Raw genomic sequence first — 19,152 nt, forward strand, 5'->3', positions numbered from 1 at the left:
TTTAATTACAAGACTTGCAAACAAAGACTTGCAAACCTTCAAGCCTTTTAAAAATCACAATCCTCTAGTTATAGCCTTAAAATAAAGACAGGTGCTTTTCTCTCACTATGGAAAAGTGATTTGTCACTCCTTTTGAAAACACACAACATCACCCTTAATGTGTCTGCATTGCTTCTGTCTTAAAATACTTAAAATTAAATTCTTTTAAAGAATAAAAACACAAAACACATGTAAATGTATAAACGAGTATATATACATATGTTCATCTATATATGTTTGATGAGACCATTTAGCTTAATCTATTTCTCTTCTCATATACAGGAAACTGTAACTTGAAACTAGATAACCATATTCTTAATAGGAACCTGAATCTAAGGGGAACTTAGGGGACAGAGATAAAAAGTTGACACATGCGTTCCATAAAGTAACTTAAGATTGTATGTGTTCATATACAAGTAAAACAGTTTCTACGGCCAACAAAGCCAATGGAAAGAGGAAACTTTAAAGGGAGTTTTGTAAATGGGAAAAGACTTTCATTGGAGTGATGGAAGGCAGATACAGACTCCCTCACATGTCTCACAAAGGAAGGTACTGGAAATGAAAGAGAAAGGGTGAAGGGTCACCAGAGATGCAAAATAGGAAAGAGAAATAAGAAAGGAGGAATGGAAGACAGGAAAAGGTCAGAGGCAAGTGGCAGGAAAACAGTCGCAGGCTAGTGAGCTAAGGGTGGATGACTAGCGGTCTGGAAGGGTTTTGGACAAAGCTCTAAATCAGGATGAGTTGTAAAGGTTACACATGCCTTTAAGGAGCTAGTCAAGCGCTGGTGAGAAATGATACAACTGACACAGATGTTCAATCTGTCTTAATGTATTTCCAAAGAAGTGACTCTACAGAGTGTCACTTCTACTTACTGATTTCTAAACAGACCTAAGGTTTCAGAAGTTATTTCCTATGATTAGAGCCAAGGAGGAAACAGGCAATGCCTACACCTCTAAATGGCAGTGGCACTCATACTTTATCAACGAATAAACCCTGCAAGTGTGAAAATGGCAGAAGAATGTCACAGCAACAGCTAAGGCCATCCTTGTCAATTCGGAAGACCAAGGCAAATTATACTATGTAACTTCTCACAATTTTATGCAAAGAAAATCAAGAGGAAATGAATACTAAGGACAGCCCAGAAAGAAAAAATAAATTATAAAAGGCAACAAAAATGTGTGTTTGTGAACACTGGTATGTAACTGGTAGTCATTTTCTTCCCAGCCAGCTGGTTCTTAAATAGAGAAAGAACCTACCCACTCTCTTCCCCAGTTCAACTCTAGTCCCAGACCCACCATGTGACTAGCTGCCTTGTCTCAGGTGACTTGTTAGTCTTTTCCTAACACTCCTATATATATGCTATACTACATGTCAAAAAATGATTCTAGTCAAAGCTATTACTTGGCCACTGGCCAAATGAGGACTAAAATCCACCCAGCCAACAAACTGCTCACCAAGCCGCCTGCCCTGGTATGCACTGTGTCCACCCAAAGGAAGTGGGCATACTTCTGATTTGCATACAGGCATCATATGGGCCAGCAATGGCCCTGGATCCTGTCCACCAATTAAGTGTACAGTTAGGTTAGTATGTAGCTAATCAGTTCATAGCAGTGTATCTTATTTTCTGCAATGCCTACTTCAAAAGTCCACTGCATCAGAAAGAGAGCGCCTATGTTAATTTGACTATAATTTGACTCACACTTGAACTAGTTAAGGATGAAACTTATGAAGAAATATAACATTTAAAATGCATGAAGTACCACAGTAATGTAATAGTTATACATTTAAAGTCTAGCACACTTTCAAACCTCTCCAGCTTAAATAAAATATAAATATTTTACATCATAATATACTTTACCTTGAAAGAACTCCAATGTAATATTTTTCATTTTAGGATATATGATTAATCTTTGTCTCTATACTCAAGAAAATGTAAAGTATGTGCAAAAAGACATTATCATGCAATTTAGTACTTAAATATATGTAGACATTTTATATTAACTTTGAAAGCACACCAAAATAATATTACGGCTATCTAAAATCTTTGGATTCATGCTCAAGACAGTAACATGAATTATATGCAGAAAGCCTTTATCATGCAATGCAGCATCAAAACATTTTGTTCTTTTTATCAATAAATTAGTACAATTGCATTAAATTGACAGCCTTTATTCAGCATGGAAAGTACATGGCACTTTAAAAGACAAATAATGAGCAAAGCAATGTAAAATGCTGAGTATAGTATACTTTATGGAAACATGTTAATATAAAACTTCACTAATTCAAAATAAAAGAGAACAAAGTTTTACATTAACTTGGGCAACTCTGATCAATATGTTTATAACAGAATTATAGAAAGACATTTATGTGTTGAATAAATGAATAAGAAATAGAAGTTGTTTCAATTTATATATTCAAATTTTGTAGTATATGGTATTAGTTTCTTCATGTTATAATTTAAATTCTTATTTTGTTGATTTTTAAATAAACCAAAAAGAGTCCTTATTTCAGAAAAAAAACTGTAATCCGTATTTTAAAAATACGTAACACAGCAGTTTAAACGTGAATAATATAAATGTTGTACTGATCAACAGGTACCAGATAATTCACAAATAATTTAAAGGGCAGACTGCACTGATAGTAAGTGCTACCTTCTGATTTCTATCACTTAAAATACTCTTGCTTTTTTGAAAATTAAGTGTTTTAAAACTTTCAAAAAGACTAAACTTAAGAACTATGGATACATTTTTCTGAATAAAGGAAAGCTTTATCTATTTCCTACAGAGCAGTTTCACAGGATTCTGTACCTCAGCAATGGTGCTTAAAGAACTCCCTCAAAATAGCAACTGAAACATCAAATCTGAGGTATTGGATATGACAAGATGTCAACATGGGACGTGCCATTAATTATGTGCATCCTACCTACCACTTTTGGATTTTGATGCACTGTTGTTGTTGTTTTTTCTCCCCAAAAATATCAGTTTTGTTATAAAAAGTATACAAACAATTTATCCTCAAAACAAAGCATTTCTTGAGATAGAAAATGTAATCTGTGGTTCTCAAATTTGGCTGTGTATCAGAATCATCTCTGTAGATTTTAATAAATATACTTGCCCAGACCTGATCCCTTGATATTCTGACTTCATAGGCCTGGAATTGGGCCCAGGCCACCTAACATATTTTTATTCCAAATTACCAATGAAATAAGTATTCATTGTGAAAACTATTTTAAAATATAGGACTTATAAAATAAAAGGGAAACTCTCTTTCATTCCCTTTCCTCGCCAAATCCCAGTCCCTAAGGTTAACCAACGTTAACACTTTGGTATCTCCCCAGACTCCTATGACTTATCACTCTTGATATAATTGCCTGTTTGTTTTCTTTTGCTTTTTTAACTACATCATGTGTAAGTGGGGGGGATGATTTTCACCAAATGTAGAGAGTACATCAGTCATGATCTGACAAAAAAAATATTGGGTATGTCTTACACACACAAATTACTTGTGGGCCCCAGGGCGTACCTCAGGAGACCAGTGCTTAACACCCAAAGTAACTGAAACAGATCCACCGGGCTGCTGACTGGGACAGACATTCCATGTGTATTGCACAGAGGGTTAAAGGCCACTTCAAACGTCAAACCATGAGGTGTTGTCACCTGCAGGTGTTGAATACGCGATGGAGTGGCTTTTCACACATCCAATTCTATGCAGCTTCCTCCAGGATGAGTATTCTCATGGATTTATTCAGTGATGGTTAATGACTTTTCCATTAAGGAGGCCAAGGAGTTTGTTTTTATAGGTTTGTTCCTCCCTTCATAGTGTTATTTATGGGGTACACATATCCATGTAACTAGGTATACCCCATTCTTTTCAATGACTACGTAGACTTCCTAGTGCAGGTACTGTTCCCTGCCTCCTGGACAGTCTCCTCCTTTCCTTTCTTCCCAGTTAGCTGAACACTTGAGTATGTCCAGGGACTGAATGGGAATCTCCATCTTAAAGAAGATAGGCCCCTCTCCTCGCACTGAGGGATAGATTATGCCTGAGGTAAGTAAGTCACAGAAATCTAATTCTAAGGACATGTCATCTGCTTTCATTAATGAGCTAAAAGAGAGTATGAAGTTATGAGGGGGATTTGGGGGAAAAGATTTTATTTCCTGAGAAAAGTAAAAAACACTTAAGGAAAGCCTCTTGCATTAGCACAGTTGTTCAAGAACATGATATCTGGAGCTGGAGCAGCCATGTTGCCACTATGACATGACAAACTAAAGGTCAAAAGTTAACACATTGAGCATGACAAAGCAGAAGTTCAGAAAAAAACCTGAGTTCTTAGCTAAATATGCTGACAGCTTAAGCCACTGTTAACTGGATGTTCTGCTTATAGCCAAATGCATCTTAACAGACATAATGCCAAAATACAATACACTATAAATTACTTTACTCCTTCCAGATGGAAATGTAGATTGTCTCACCTAGTTTTGCTATTACAAATATTGAGTAAGAGCAATTCTGAATTGTTCGTAAGTTTTTGGTATTTTCTAAGAAGACCTATTCACTGAATTAAGAACCACAATAATACCTGCTTAATGTTCTTAAGATATTTCTGGAATATGTTCCCAATTATTCTCTCATTCTCAGGTGAAAAAAATTAGAAAGCTTTTATAAAGAACAGAGGTATCAATAATCACGTGTTTTTTAGAACAAGACAGTTTATAGTGGAAGCTTCTTGCATAGAAGGCTGGGTAACGACAATGTGAGGAGGGGGTGGGTAGATGATCACACTGCTGAGCAACACTCTGACAGGTCATATTTTGTTTGGATGATGACTCAGTGAAGAGTTCATCCTCAGTGGCTATGATGTTACAAAAGAGAATTAATTAATGGGGATCTCACTGTGTTATCAGCCCCTTTTACTTTTTCTGTAAGAGATGAGTCAAGGCATTCTCATTCTAGTTACTAATATATTTAACTTCAATAAGGATGTTTTTATTTTAATGAACACATTTTCATTTATAATTTCACTTATAACTATTAAGAAAAAAGTGACTATGTTGTCACAAGTATTCTGAAGTACAATTCAATTAATTTTGACAATAATCATATCTAACTTGGGTTCTTTACTATCCCAATTAGCACATACGTCAAAATGCCTGGATCAGGGCCGGCCCAGTGGCTCAGGCGGTTGGAGCTCCGTGCTCCTAACACCGAGGCTGCCGGTTCGATGCCCACATGGGCCAGTGCCAGATGGCTCAGTTGGTTGGAGCGCGGGCTCTCAGCCACAAGGTTGCCGATTTGACTCCTCAATTCCCGCAAGGGGTGGTGGGCTCAGCCCCCTGCAACTAAGATTGAACACGGCACCTGGCACCTTGAGCTGAGCTGCCGCTGAGCTCCTGGATGGCTCAGTTGGTTGGAGCGCATCGTCTCAACCACAAGGTTGCCGGTTCGACTCCTACAAGGGATGGTGGGCTGCGCCCCCTGCAACTAATGATGGCAACTGGACCTGGAGCTGAGCTGCGCCCTCCACAACTAAAATTGAAAGGACAACAACTTGACTTGGAAAAAGTCCTGGAAGTACACACCATTCCCCAAAAAAGTCCTGTTCCTCTTCCCCAATAAAAAATCTTAAAAAAAAAGTCTGGATCAATAATGCCGTAATAAAGGCCAAATTCTTAACAATGTTCTGTGTGACTATTAAAAAGAATTTCTAAATGTAGCCTTATTTCATCAACATTAAGATAATTATCTTTGTTACTTATTTTTAAATATATTAAAGGAAACAGTATTAAATGCATTTGTGTGTTTCTAATTATTTTTTATGTAGAAAGCAAAGTTGAATATGAAATGTAGATAAAATCTTTCTTTTCTTGCATAGTAGAAAGAAATTAGGGAGGTATGAGGAGATAGTTTCACTCTGGAAGTATCAAAACTTCACAGGAAATCTCTAGTATCAAAGCTTTGACTCTTCTAGTATAGGAATTGGCAGACTACAGCCTGTTTTTATAAATTAAATTTTACTGGGACACAGCCCCATGGATTCGTTTACATATTGTCTGTGCCTGCTTTTACAGGGCAGCAGCAGAAGCTGGCAGCTACCAAAGAAAGTGCATGGCCCGCAAGGCCAGAAGTATTTACTCTCTGGTCCTTTTTACAGAAAAAGTTTGCTCATCTCTGCCCTCAGATATCAAGAAAAATATTCAAAGATGTTCAGCTATCTGTTATCTTATTTTAAACAACAAATTGGGTATGGATTTGATATGCAAATAAATCTCATTTTTTCTCTAAACACCCAAACAATTTTTAATCGTTATTTAAATGGGACATCACTTTGAAGCTTAATTTCTGCATATTTGAGTTTACACAAGAAACAATAGCTTTGCTCATCCTTAGGAAAGGGTTTTACTTCACTTTAAATCTTTCAATAATTATAATGTAAAACATGTTCTGAATCTCATGAACCTTCACAACTGTGTAATCCATTTATTTATTTGTTTGTTTGTTTGTTTGTTTGTTTGTTTGAACCGGCAATCTTGGTGTTACCAGAACCATGCTCTAACCAACTGAGCTAACTGGCCACCCCCCTCTAATCCTTTTAAATAAAGACGTCTATTGATACCATTTTCCTAAAAACTAAACTAGTTTAACTAAAGAAGAAACACATTTACATTTATTTTCAATTCTATGAGTGTCAAATAGTTAAAACTTTTTCAAAAATATTACTGTATATTTCAAAATAAACATTAAAATAACAAATTTTATGCTTGAGATGTAAAATCTTGCTTGCCTTTATAATAAATATATGCTTATTAATATAATGCGGTAGATGTATGCACATACACAAATGAATGGCTGAAAAAAGCTCTTATTATCTATATACAAAATATATTTTACTGACTGCCAAAGTGTATTGTTTTATATCGTAAGTTAAAGCTTTAAAGCAGTGATGATGTTTATGCAAAATCAAAAGTGCAACATGCCCTTGTGTACAAATTGTAAGTGCCGCTCACTTACATTGTTGACAGATTTATGCAAAGCTTCACCCAGAGAGTGCCGCTATGAAGAAAAGATCACAGGAATAAAGGGAAACATTCAGAAATCAACTAAGTGAAAGGAAGAGGGATAAGAAGGGAGAGTAAAACACAGAACATTAATTATAATATGAGCAAGAAAAAATAAGTTGAAAACAGTTCTGAGAAAGAAATTAGACAAAAAGAAATTTAAGACATACAGTCTAAATTATCTGTACTCCCTTAAAACAGTGTGTGACGATTGTGGGCTGGTGACTTACCTATGCAGAAACACCAAAGGCTAGTGCATATAAATCAGATGATGGTTATTGAAGGACTGAGAAGGAATATTACTGGTCTAAATTCTTTCCAGAAATCTACAATATAGTGCTTCAAAGCATTACACTCAGTATTGGTGTAGGTTCATGAAGGATTTCTCTTAAGAGAAATGAGCAGATGAGAACTGAAACACTAACTTGATTAACTACATAATTTTGGGACCAAAAATAAATAAGAGCTAATCACTGAAAATGTGAAGATTTAATAATAACCTGGTTTAGTACTGGGGAAAAGAAAGAAGAGAGGCTTTCATAGCTTTTCAATCCTATTTTCTAGGACATGTTTCGGAAACTTATTTTGATCTAAGTTTCTTTTTTCAGAAGTTCATTGAAATTTTGAGTGATAAACGACTGAAAAAATCACTAGGCATTCTGCCTCCCCCCAAAATGGGGGAAAAATGTGATTTCCTTTTCAATTACCTCATCTTTTTGTCCTCCAAAATTGCAAAATAATATTTAACTTATATTACTAATATAAACAGAAAAGTTCCTGTTTTTGCTTTGGACAATAATCAAATTTTCAGACAGAACACAGTTATCTTTTATCCGTAATATGATTATTCCTTGCTGTGTCATAAACTATAGCCAGTTTTTATTTGGTAAGCAATTTTTTACTAATAATTTAGACTAACATACTCTAGGATTGAGTTTACTAGAGATGGAAAAATAGGTTGAGAAAAAAAGATTCTATTTAATTACTCCATAACTTCTCAATTTAAACTTTCTCACAGTTTTATACATATTAGCTACATTAATTTTATTTTTACTTTTTTCCTTATCCTTTCTCATACTATTAATAGTCTATATACTAATGAGACACAACTTCTCCAGACTTCACAAAACTTAAGAAAATCTGAGGGATTTTCAGTAGCAGTTTTTTGCTTCTTTGCAGTTTTCAGAACCGATGTCCTAGTATTAAACTACAAGTTAATCTAAAATGTATGGCATTTACTTATGAAGTAGATTTTATTTTTCACTCTATAAGGTAACATCATACAAAAATATATACACTATTGAAGATTCCTGACCTAATTAAAAAGCTAATCGATATGATAGAGCAGAGAGTGGCATTCCAGGTCTACCCCATAGGGATTTTAGACTTTATTTGAACATTTGGAATCTAAACTCATGATCATGAACTCTGTCAACATACCACAGCAGGCCAGGGAAGTGTCTAAACCAAAAGGCATGGTCTCTAAGCAATGACCTGGGGTGACTTGCGTCACAGACTTGGCTATGGCAATTAGGAAAGGTACAACCAGTGATGTTGGGTGGCAACATCATTGTTGGTTAATACATAAATGAAGATTTTTTTTTCATTTAAAAATATTTAATTAGAGTACTACTACTATATTCCAGGAAATATTGTGAGTGTACAGTGAGATAGAGTTGAATAAGATAGAAAAACAAACATATGAAAAACAAATAAGAAAAAGTCTGTGATAAATATAATGATTTAAAAAAAGGTTGATGTGATAGGAAATGACTGGAAGTGATACAGGGTTGATGGTGAGGAAAGATCTTTTGAAAGAGGGGCATTTCAACTGGGAATCAATAAAGAAGTCAGCCACAAAATGAGACGACCTTGGGGAAAGAGCTTCCGGACAAATGGATCAGCACAATGACCCTGAGGTGGAAGTGAACCGGGAGTGCCTGGGCATATGTGTGTCAGGATGATGTTTGCAAGGCTGAAATGAGATGGGCGATAACTGCAAGGGCAAGATGGCTTAAGGTCGTGTAGACAATGAAGGAGTCAGAATAAGAGCCTTAATGCAATGGGGTGCCCTGAGAATTTTAAGCAGGGAAAAGGCATGATCTGATGATTTACATCATAAAAGATCACTTTTAGCGCTGTGAGTAAAAGTGAAATAGGGGAGGTTAGATAAGTGGCTTCCACGAGTGTTATCAAGGAAAATGGAAGCAGATGGAGCAGGGGTATGTTTTTGGTGGTAGAATAAACAGGCTTGACAGATTACAGGAGAGGGAAAGGAAAGATAAATCAAGGATGACTATTTTTTGTTTAAAGCAACAAGCAGTGCCAAGAAGTGAAGATGTTGGGATGGGGGATGCAGAGTGTGAATCAATACTTCTGCGTCAGACGTGCTAAGTTTGAGATGCCTATTAGCCAACTGAGTGATTGTGAGTTCCGGGGAAGAGGACCAGGTTGGAGATTTAACTTTGGATACCACTGACATATAAATGGTATCTGAGCCACAAGACTGAGTGAGATTCCCCTTCCCCCTAGTCAGTGTCTGCTTTAACGAAAGACAGATAAACTAAAAACCTATGTGCAAAAATATTGTTTGGCAAGCATTCTACACGATGAAGATCCATATTAATAAAAACTGATGTCCTGTATAATAATCTTTTCTATTTTAAAGCATCTGAACCTTCTTGTTAGTTTTTGAGATGAGTGAAAAGGACCTCAAGAGATCTTCATAGCTGATAATACTCAGATACTTCAACACAGAAGCATAGCTTACTGAATGTGTTTCAGGATTTCTGTTCTTGAAGGATGAACATAATCAGACTTCCAGATAAGTGAGGAAGAAAATGAAAAATAACTAAAAAAACTGCTGTAATTAACTAGAAATTTGAAGCTTTGTACATAAGAAACCTACGTTCTTAGGAGTAATCTCATTGTTCTAAACCTCAGTTTATTCACTTAGAAACCAGCATGATGTTTTACACATTTGCAATCTGCCAATTTATTGGTATATAACATTTGAAATCCACTGAATTACAAGCTTTTAGAGGATGAGGGCCCTGTCTTATTCATATTTTGCATGTAATTCATAATTTGGTACCTGGCACAGAGAAAATGGTCAATAAATGTTTATTATATAAATGTTTATTAATGAATAATATGGATTTTTGTTATTGAGTTAGTTTTTGCTATTCTCTACCTTACTTCTCCCCTCCCCCCATAATTACAGAAGAAAAGAGAAAATTCTAGGTAACTAAAAAGAAATGTTATATAGAAAAAATACATATCGTGCAGAAATCCTATTGAGAAAAGCCAACAGATTCTAAGACTTAAAAATGTATTCTCTCAAAGAAACGAATTAATGAGTATATTAAATATACTAAAATTTGTCCAGAAAACATTAATCTGGAAAAGGAAGAAGGAAGCCGAGAAGGAAGCAATATTCATTGAATGGCACCTGTACTGTCTCACTCTATCTCTTCTCCATACTGCAGCCAGACATTTGAAATTACAATATTTGAATATTCCCTGCTCTCAATTAAAACCTTTCAATAGCTCCTCGTTGTTCTTTGGATAAAGTCCCAACAAGCCAAACAAGGTTCCATGTGATTTGACCCTGCCTGCCTCCCCAGCTTTCTGGCCCACTACCTTCCAGGACTAAGTAAGGTATTTGGGGACTGACTTCCTGAGGGCCTTTGCATGTATTCCCTCTCTCCTTCTCCCAGCCTAACTCCTGCTTCTCTTTCGGGTCTCAGGTAGAAGACTCCACACTCAGAGAAGCCTGCCCCAAGTTCCCAGACTACGGTAGGTCCCCATGGCACACATCCTTGGGTGCCACGGTTGTAATGAATTAATGTGTCACACTGTTACTTCTATTTGCCTTCCTTTTTGCCTTGTAAGCACTGGGAAGGCTAACATTATGATCGCATTACTGGTGGGGGCAGTGCCTGGCATATCAGAAGCACTAAATTTATGACAGATGTCCAAATGTCATCAAATATCAAAAGATAAAATAAAATCCTCGTTACTAACAAAAGAGATGTCATTTACTAAATTATAACTTCCTTGAAACAATGTATACACTAATCTTACATCGCAATTTAAGTAAAATAGGTTAAAATTTAATAAAATATTTCAAAATGCAATATTTAATCTGCAATACTATAATTTCTTAAGGTAAATTATGTAAAGTGTATTTCTAACATTAATTTCAAGTATGCTAATAACTAGAGAAAAGCAACCCACAAACCTAAGATTTAGAAGCGGGAGTCAGAGCTTTGACAATCCTCTTGAAGCAAAAAAGAGAAGTCACAAACAATTATTCAATACATAAAGCAGTAATAGCAGGCATATAAATGAACTTGAGGTGGAGACAGGCTAATGCAGCAGGTAACTCATAACACTTTTCTCAGAGAGTCTTAAATAACTTGGTAATCATATGTCCATTGAATCCTTTTTAAGCTACAAAATATTTTAATTTTTAGTATGTTATCATGTGAAATAGAAATAATTAAGTTGATTTGTTACTACAATGCTATCTAGATGTTCGTAAGTATTTTCAGGTGTATTCTGGGCCCCAGCACCTCTGAAGGCACAAAGTGTTCTGCATTTCATCACAGATCTTACCATAGTATTTTGCAAAACAGACACATGCTCAGTACACATTAATAACTACCCAACATTTAAAACATCTCTTTTAAAGCTCGCTATAGATTTCATTATTCTCTCTCTTCACTCTCCTCTCCTAAACATGTCAATTTAAGAACCAGATAGACTTAAATTCTAAAAAGGCAGATTTTGGTAGGGAAAAGAAAATTATATATTTTTAGAATTGCAAGTTAATTCAGAAAACAGTTTAGTACTGTTTATCTTAAAAGAAAATAAAACCTCAAGAGGAAGCATCCCAACAACATAGGTCTGATAAAAGAGGATAAAATATAGTTGAAGTAACGATGTCATTAATTTTTTTGACTAAAGAGAAATTAAAAACAAACTTCAATATTTACTCAGGAAAATATTGCAAATTAACTTTGAATCCAGGAACTGAAGTAGGAAGAATGAGGAATAATGATGGATGTTGGTTGGTTTTTGGTAGACTTTAATTCTATTCCACATTTTCTGAGGAAGCAAAACTGAGGTCAGACCTGCTGTTCTCACTCTCTTTCCTAGGTGGCTTTTCTCTTTTCTCCATATACTATTTCTTTTCATTTTTCTTTTGACTTCCCTTTTCCTTAGCCCAGTCATCTCTCTTCCCAGGGTTCAGGCTGGATCGCTGATGTTTGTTCTACCTAATTTCCTGCTCTCTTAACTTCTAGGGAAGGGATTCAGACCCTTCAATTTCCTCTTTGGTTGCTGTGCCCTGCTTTTGTTCACTCTATTCAACAACTACTGAGTGCTGACTATGTGCCAGGCACAGTTTAAGCTGCTGGGGATGCAGCGATGAACAATACAGATAAAGATCCAGCTCTCAGGGAACTACACTCTAGTAGGGAAGAGAATCAGTAAGATGCCATGTAGTAATAAATGTTTTGAAGAAACACAAAGCAGAATGTGGGACAGAGAATGATGGAGGGTGCTATTTCAGAGAAAGAGATCAAGGAAGATCTCTTTGGAGAGTTAAGATTTGACCTGAATACTGAACAAAGTGAAGGAACAAGCCCTGTAGATCTGGGAAAGTGGGATTCAGGTGGAGGGACTGGCAGATGCAAAGGCCTGAGATGCACAGAGCTTGCTTGGTGTGTCCCAAGTAGTCCAGCATGACTGGATGAAAGAAGGGAGAGAAGGGCAGAGATGATGCAGGCAATGTAGCCAGAGGCCAAATCCTGAGGCTACTGCGAGCCATAGGAAGAGGTGGATTGTATGCTAAAGGTGATAGGAAGCCTCCAGAAGGTGTGAAGCAGGAGAGGAACATGATCTAACTTAGTATTTCAAGAGCCTCACTTTGGCTGGCTGGAAATAATTTGTAGGTGGGTGAGGGTAGAAGCAGGGAGACCAAATGTAGATTCCAATTCAATGCAGAAGTGAACTGCAAGTGGCTTGGACTAGGATGGCAGTGGAAGAAGAAACTGGCAGATCCTGGATGCACTTTGAAGGTAGAGTAACAGGACATGTTGTTGAGTTAACGGTACAGTGTGAAAGAGCATCAGACATGGCTGAGCAGTAAATGGACAGCAGCCTCTAGGAGCCGTCTGGCTCAGGTTGAGTGGTGATGGGTGGGGGCGTGGTGTGTACTCAAGAGCTCCGTTTCAGACACTTTAGTTTGGATATTTATTTTGAGTGTCTCCATGTCATCCTCACTTCAGAATCACAGTCATACTAAGCTTCCTAAAATAAAATTCTCAGCATGTTATTACCTTACCCATAAACCTTTAGCAGAGTTTTAGAGCTTATTGAGTAAAGTTTGGACCCTAAGCCTGGAAGTCAAAGTGCTTCACAAAGACCTGTCTCCCCAACTGCCCTCACCTCTTGTTTTTCTGTATTCCTCATATGTCTGGGGAATAAGAGTTTATTCAACAAAATGTTTAGTGAGTGAATAAAAATATTTGTGTTCATCCTTCACCTTATTCAAGAGTCACACTAACACTAATCTCCACAATGAAGTCTTTCCCAATCCACTGGCCATATCACTTTCTCTAGTCTTTCCCAGTGGAATGTTTTGATGAGTGTTTAACAGCTCTCTGAAAAGCAAAGCCCTGATTTGTAGCATTTGCTGATATCTGTGCAGTAAATACCCCCACCACAGATGACCGCAAACCACCAGCATGATGTCCCTGGATACAGACTTGGAAAGACTGCTCGGCCGGCAGCTGTGGTCTGGTAGGAGCCTGCTCAGCACAGCACAGCTCCCACAGTACACTGACCAGGTCGTCTATGTGGTCATTTACTGCACTGTGACATTTATTGTAGGTATCTGTATACATATCTTCCTCCTATTAAGTCAAATTCATGGAGGGTAAAAATTGTGTCATATATTATTTCTTCTTTGCTCTAAGTAGGATAAAATACAGGTAAGCTAAGGCACAAAAACAGATTTGTGTTCACTTCACTGAGAAGTAGTCCAAATACGTGAAAATGCAGATCCTCTGATATCTTTTATAATATATGTTTCTGCCTAAGCCCTGGCGATTCAAATTCTATTTCCTGCTTTTAGTCCTTTAATATCACTGAACCCCCAAGCCAGGTCTGCTTTCCCTAAGTGCAGAGCGGTGCTGGCAGTGCGGGGGCTAAGAGGGATGAGTGAGGCCACAGCAGTGAGTGGAGTGAAATGATTGTAGGGGTGAGGGCTGGGGGTGGAGGGTGTGAGGAATAGGGTTTAGCACAAGTCAAGCAAGTGGAAAGTGGTAGTGCAGATGTCAGAGCACAGGCTCTAGGAATCCATTCAAGAGAGTCATGAGAACAAGATCCAAAGGGTCTAGAAGGAGGAGTCCTTTGTCCATTACAAAGTTCCATTGAAAAGACTGCTCATGCTGCTAAAATTTTTTGTCACCTCATACGTCTGGAAAGAGTGAAATCTTTCTAACATAATACCAACATTTACTTTAATGTGAATCCTTTGCTCAGTTATTTTCTGAACTTTCTTCAGGTGCAGACAATGATGAAGTGCAAAAGCTATATCCAGCTTATCTACAGTGATGTGTGTGCCCTATACATTTGAGAAGTGGGGAGACGGGAAGATGTAATTTTCGGAAATGGCCTGATGCCAGAGCAGCACACAATAGTTTTGCCTTTGTAGGCAATTAATTCTTGGCTATCTTGATAGTTATGGTTAATCTGCATGAAAACTGATTTAAAAATTCTTTCTGTAAAGCTGGCAAAAATTGGAGCCAATATATAATAAGTTATTTTATAATACATGAATCTAGAATAAGATGCAAAGCATTATGTCCTCTCAGGAATGAACAATGAAGAAGAGACAAAAAAAGAAAGAAAGAAAAAGAAAGGAAGGAAGGAAGGAAGGAAGGAAGGAAGGAAGGAAGGAAGGAAGGAAGGAAAGGAGAAAAATTGAAAGAAGAGAGAAGCATGGATGAAATCTGACAATTGAATACAAGACAGATCAAAGAATAATGAATAAAATACTTTAATAGAAAATAGGTAGGAGAAGCGGTGGGCCCTCTTGACGGTGCCAAATCCAGTAAAAAAAATATCTAAGTTCAATTCTTTCTGATTGAAAAACAAGGAAAACCTTTAGGGACATTTTTCACAGTCATACAATTGAACTAGTTATATCTTCCTCGGTACTGAAAATCGGGAGCAGCACCACTCTATCCAGTAAAACCTGTCCTTCTAGGTGCCTAAGTGGTGCCCAACCTCTAGTGACGGTTGTTGTTTCCTTATTCTTACTTTTGTCTGAGTTTCAAGTTTATTCACAAAGCATACACACACACACACACACACACACACACACACACACAGGTATATTCCTTTTTCAGTAACATTATAAATTATTATGAAATACCAGACCCAGATTGGCAGGTCCCTAGTACTCTTGAAAGACACTACATGTATGTACCTATGTAACAAGTTAAGAAAACGTCAATCCTGTTTATTCGGAAGTTCATCATGATCACAAGTAGAAAGACAATGGTGGATTTCTAGCACTAAATTACTGAGCTGCTTCTTGCCCAAGTTCTGCACTGGCTTATCATCTGGTGACTCATGCAGTCAGTCTTATTTAATTACTGGCTTTGCAGAAGAATGCTAAGAATTCATAAATGTAGAAGTTGTGTAAATGAGTGAAGATGTGCAAATTCTTTTAATTATAGTGATAAATGCTCTGGAAATAAGCAGGCATGACATAAGAAGACAAAATTAGAAATACTACCACCTTTTGTTTATGTCATTTTGAAGCATAACAGGCAATATCCTATTGGTGAGAAGGAAGTAAATTGCTCACTTCTGGTAAGTGGTTTTAGGCAATTAGGATATAATTCATCAATTTTACCATCTGTTGCCCAAATGATATCTAATGGCTTGAAAAAAAGATTTTATACTTTCAAAAAGCAAGTAATTTTTAAATTTAAAATCTTTAATGTGTTCAGTTCAAATATTAAACCAAAAAACTGTATATTTTTCTCAATATTTAGGACTATATGTATAACAATCATTTAGCACAATTCAGAAGTTTATAAATTTTGTCCTTGATTTTGTACATTTTAAAAATTTTAGGGAGCACCCTTCTAGTTGCAAGATGGGATGCTGCCCAATTCATGAATCACTTAAAGCCAATTAGATCTTCAAAAATTTTTTTCAAGTTTATCCTATGAAAAAATAACAAAATACAGTGAATTAACACACAGGTTTATAATACTTCCCTAGCTAAAGAAAGTCCAGGAAAATGAAACTTCATAATGTAGACTATTAACTACCTGGCTTAAGAGATCTTCTACTTTCTTCTGCCATGAATCCCTGGCTGCATTTTTCTCTCGTTCCTTTAACTGCAAAAGTTGAGACATTGCTGACTTCTTATCCTCTTCATGTTGAAGCCTTAACTCTTCACGAAGTTTAGAACACTCCTGTCTAAAATAAAACAAATGCATTTAATTTGTAAAGATAATTGTTTTTCTTAATAACTGTAGTATAATTGTTTACATGTTTCCTAACCATTTAATTAATCCTCCTCAAAAGTCAACTCAGAATAAGAGTTGATTTTATAGTTAGGGACTATAAAGTAAATTGGTAATTAACCCAAGATCACAGGTTTATCAATTTATCAATGGCAGAAGAGGTACTAGAACAAATAAGTCTTCTGACTTTGGATTAGTACTGGGCCTGTTTTATATTCAAGGAAATGAAATCAGAAAAATGTAATCTGTATTCAAGCAAGAAAAAAATTCCAATTTCTCTGCTTCTAATCATGGGAAAAGTTCATTACAAATACTGCTACTACGTCTTTAACAGTAAGACAATATAAGTCATAGAATAGTAAAACATTTTCTGTACATCTGTATTGATAAGATTACACTACAAAGTTAAAAAAAGGAATGTACTTAAGATTTTCAGTCCATTTTATTTCTAAGTCGTGAGCCATTCTGTCCACTCTGAGCTTCTCTTCTTCTTTCATGGAGACAAGTGTTTCTTCATGCTGTTGCCTTTCTTGCTCTAGTTCACCCTGAAGAACAAAAACTTTTCAATGGACACTAGTCTTCAAAAATAAAATGACTGCTGGTAATTTCAAATAAGTAGAGTGCTTGTACTATATCTTTTAAATTCTTACAGCACAGTAATTAATAGTGCTATCTATGACAGTTACTTGAGATTTTTTTAACAATAAAATATATGGTACACATTTTGTATTTTAAATGCCCTTGTGTAAATTGTCTATTATTAAGGATTATAATTTAAAAAATTATTTTAAATAGTTTAAAGTCAACATAGTTAATAATCGTAACTGAACCTTCCATATCATGGGTATCCATTATTCAATGATCTTCACATGTACACACATTACATAGACATGTTATTCAAATGCATTCATATTCATATTCAAAAGTATGCTGTTTATTCAAAGCTTAAGCATTATAGCTACTGTGATTAAAATACTTATGAGAAGTTTAGTCTACTGAATGTTTTTATTATATAACTTGAAGCCAGTGGTCCATGTGTTTAGTGTTATGGTAACATGATATGATATATATGAAATCCCTCCAGATTAGCATAAATCAAGTGGCTCTCTGGAGCCTGGGGCTGGAGGTGATCTTTTCTGGACAACACTGGCAACCATCAGTCCCTGACAGCAGTGTAGCTATTCTTAGGGTACAAGAGAAGAACAGATGACGGTCCTTCCTTCTGTTATCACAATGACTCTGTCTGGATCACCCACTTGCTAACGTCATGTGTTGTAGCAGTTGTTGAGGGGTATATCCCAGATTAACGGGAAAGAAGCAAGTCAGTGTAGAAACTGCCATTCTACATTGTTGACCTGGCTATTAAGCAGTAAGTACTGAAAACTGAATTCGGCCATCTTAGCCAACTGTTCTTTTCACTAAGTACTCTGCCTCTAAGAATTACTGTTTCCACCAAAGGTAGCATTAAATGGAATAGACTTACTTAAGTGTGTTTCTTTTACTGAATACTAAGCACTTTATTAGGCATTATTGGGGTGGGAAAAGAGATTTAAAAAAACAAAAAACAAAACCCTTGTTCTTAAGGAACTTACCCAAAGTTGTGGTAAACTGTGATGCAGCACCTATATTTTCTCAATTAAAACTGTCCAGCAGCAACAGAAAATGAACAGTTGATAGAGTTTTCCTGAAAATTTTTATTATGTTCTATTATTTGATGAAAAAAACAATGTAACTATGAGCAAGGACTTTAAAGAACTCAAAATTAATCTATAAGTTTAATTTTCAGTGCCAGGATCGGGAGGTGGCGGGGGAAAGGCAACCAGGATAAAATGCCCTGAAGGCAGGAAATAGGTGTGTAGCCAAGCAGGGGACATAGTACCATATCAAAACATGGTACCATATCAAAGCAATTTATATTCTATCAACATTCGTTAGAAATATCTCAACTGTTGATTTTTAAACACGTTTATACTACCTTATATTTTTATTGAAGTATAATTATATTAGTTTCAGGAGTACAACATAGTGATTCAACATTTATATACTGTACAAAACGATCACCATGATGCCCAATAATTTCTGTCACCATATTTACTACTTTAAGATATAATTTACCTATTATTTTTGACAATGGAAAAAATGCCTCTTAATACAGTTTATTTAGCTTTATGCCATAAAATGCTAACATTGAGGTTATAATCAATATGCTTGCTATCACCAAAATTATATATATCAAGTTGTGTATTATACTATATACTAACTCTAATTCTAACCTATTCTTTGTTACATATTAACACTCATATCACATAGCCACTAGGGAAAGGTAAACAGAAGGAAAAGAAGATTCAAAGAAATCAAATAATCTGTTTATTTTGCCACAGAATTTAAAAATAGAATGTAATTAGTATTCAAAGTTTTATATATATATATATATATATATATATATAATATAATTATACCTTAGATAAAATATAAGTAGAATTTTATATATATATATATAT

The 19,152-nt window shown here is 35.8% G+C and overlaps 1 protein-coding gene across 12 annotated transcripts in view; it reads right to left on the reverse strand.

Moving 5' to 3' along the window:
• The window catches only part of FAM184A (family with sequence similarity 184 member A), a 99,557-nt gene that overhangs the window by 23,808 nt on the left and 56,597 nt on the right, over nt 1-19,152 (reverse strand). For 8 of the 12 annotated variants that reach the window (XM_019740985.2, XM_074333502.1, XM_074333503.1 and 5 more), the window contains 3 exons: nt 17,075-17,196; nt 16,454-16,604; nt 7,048-7,089 (listed from right to left, as the gene is read on the reverse strand). In XM_019740985.2, coding sequence (XP_019596544.1) covers nt 7,048-7,089; nt 16,454-16,604; nt 17,075-17,196 — 315 coding nt within the window. The remainder of the gene's footprint in view (nt 1-7,047; nt 7,090-16,453; nt 16,605-17,074; nt 17,197-19,152) is intronic. The other 4 variants (XM_019740990.2, XM_019740989.2, XM_019740987.2 and 1 more) reach the window with 1 other exon arrangement.

The sequence above is a fragment of the Rhinolophus sinicus genome, linkage group LG05 (genome assembly GCF_036562045.2).
Source record: "Rhinolophus sinicus isolate RSC01 linkage group LG05, ASM3656204v1, whole genome shotgun sequence".
In the NCBI taxonomy this organism is placed as follows: Eukaryota; Metazoa; Chordata; class Mammalia; order Chiroptera; family Rhinolophidae; genus Rhinolophus; species Rhinolophus sinicus.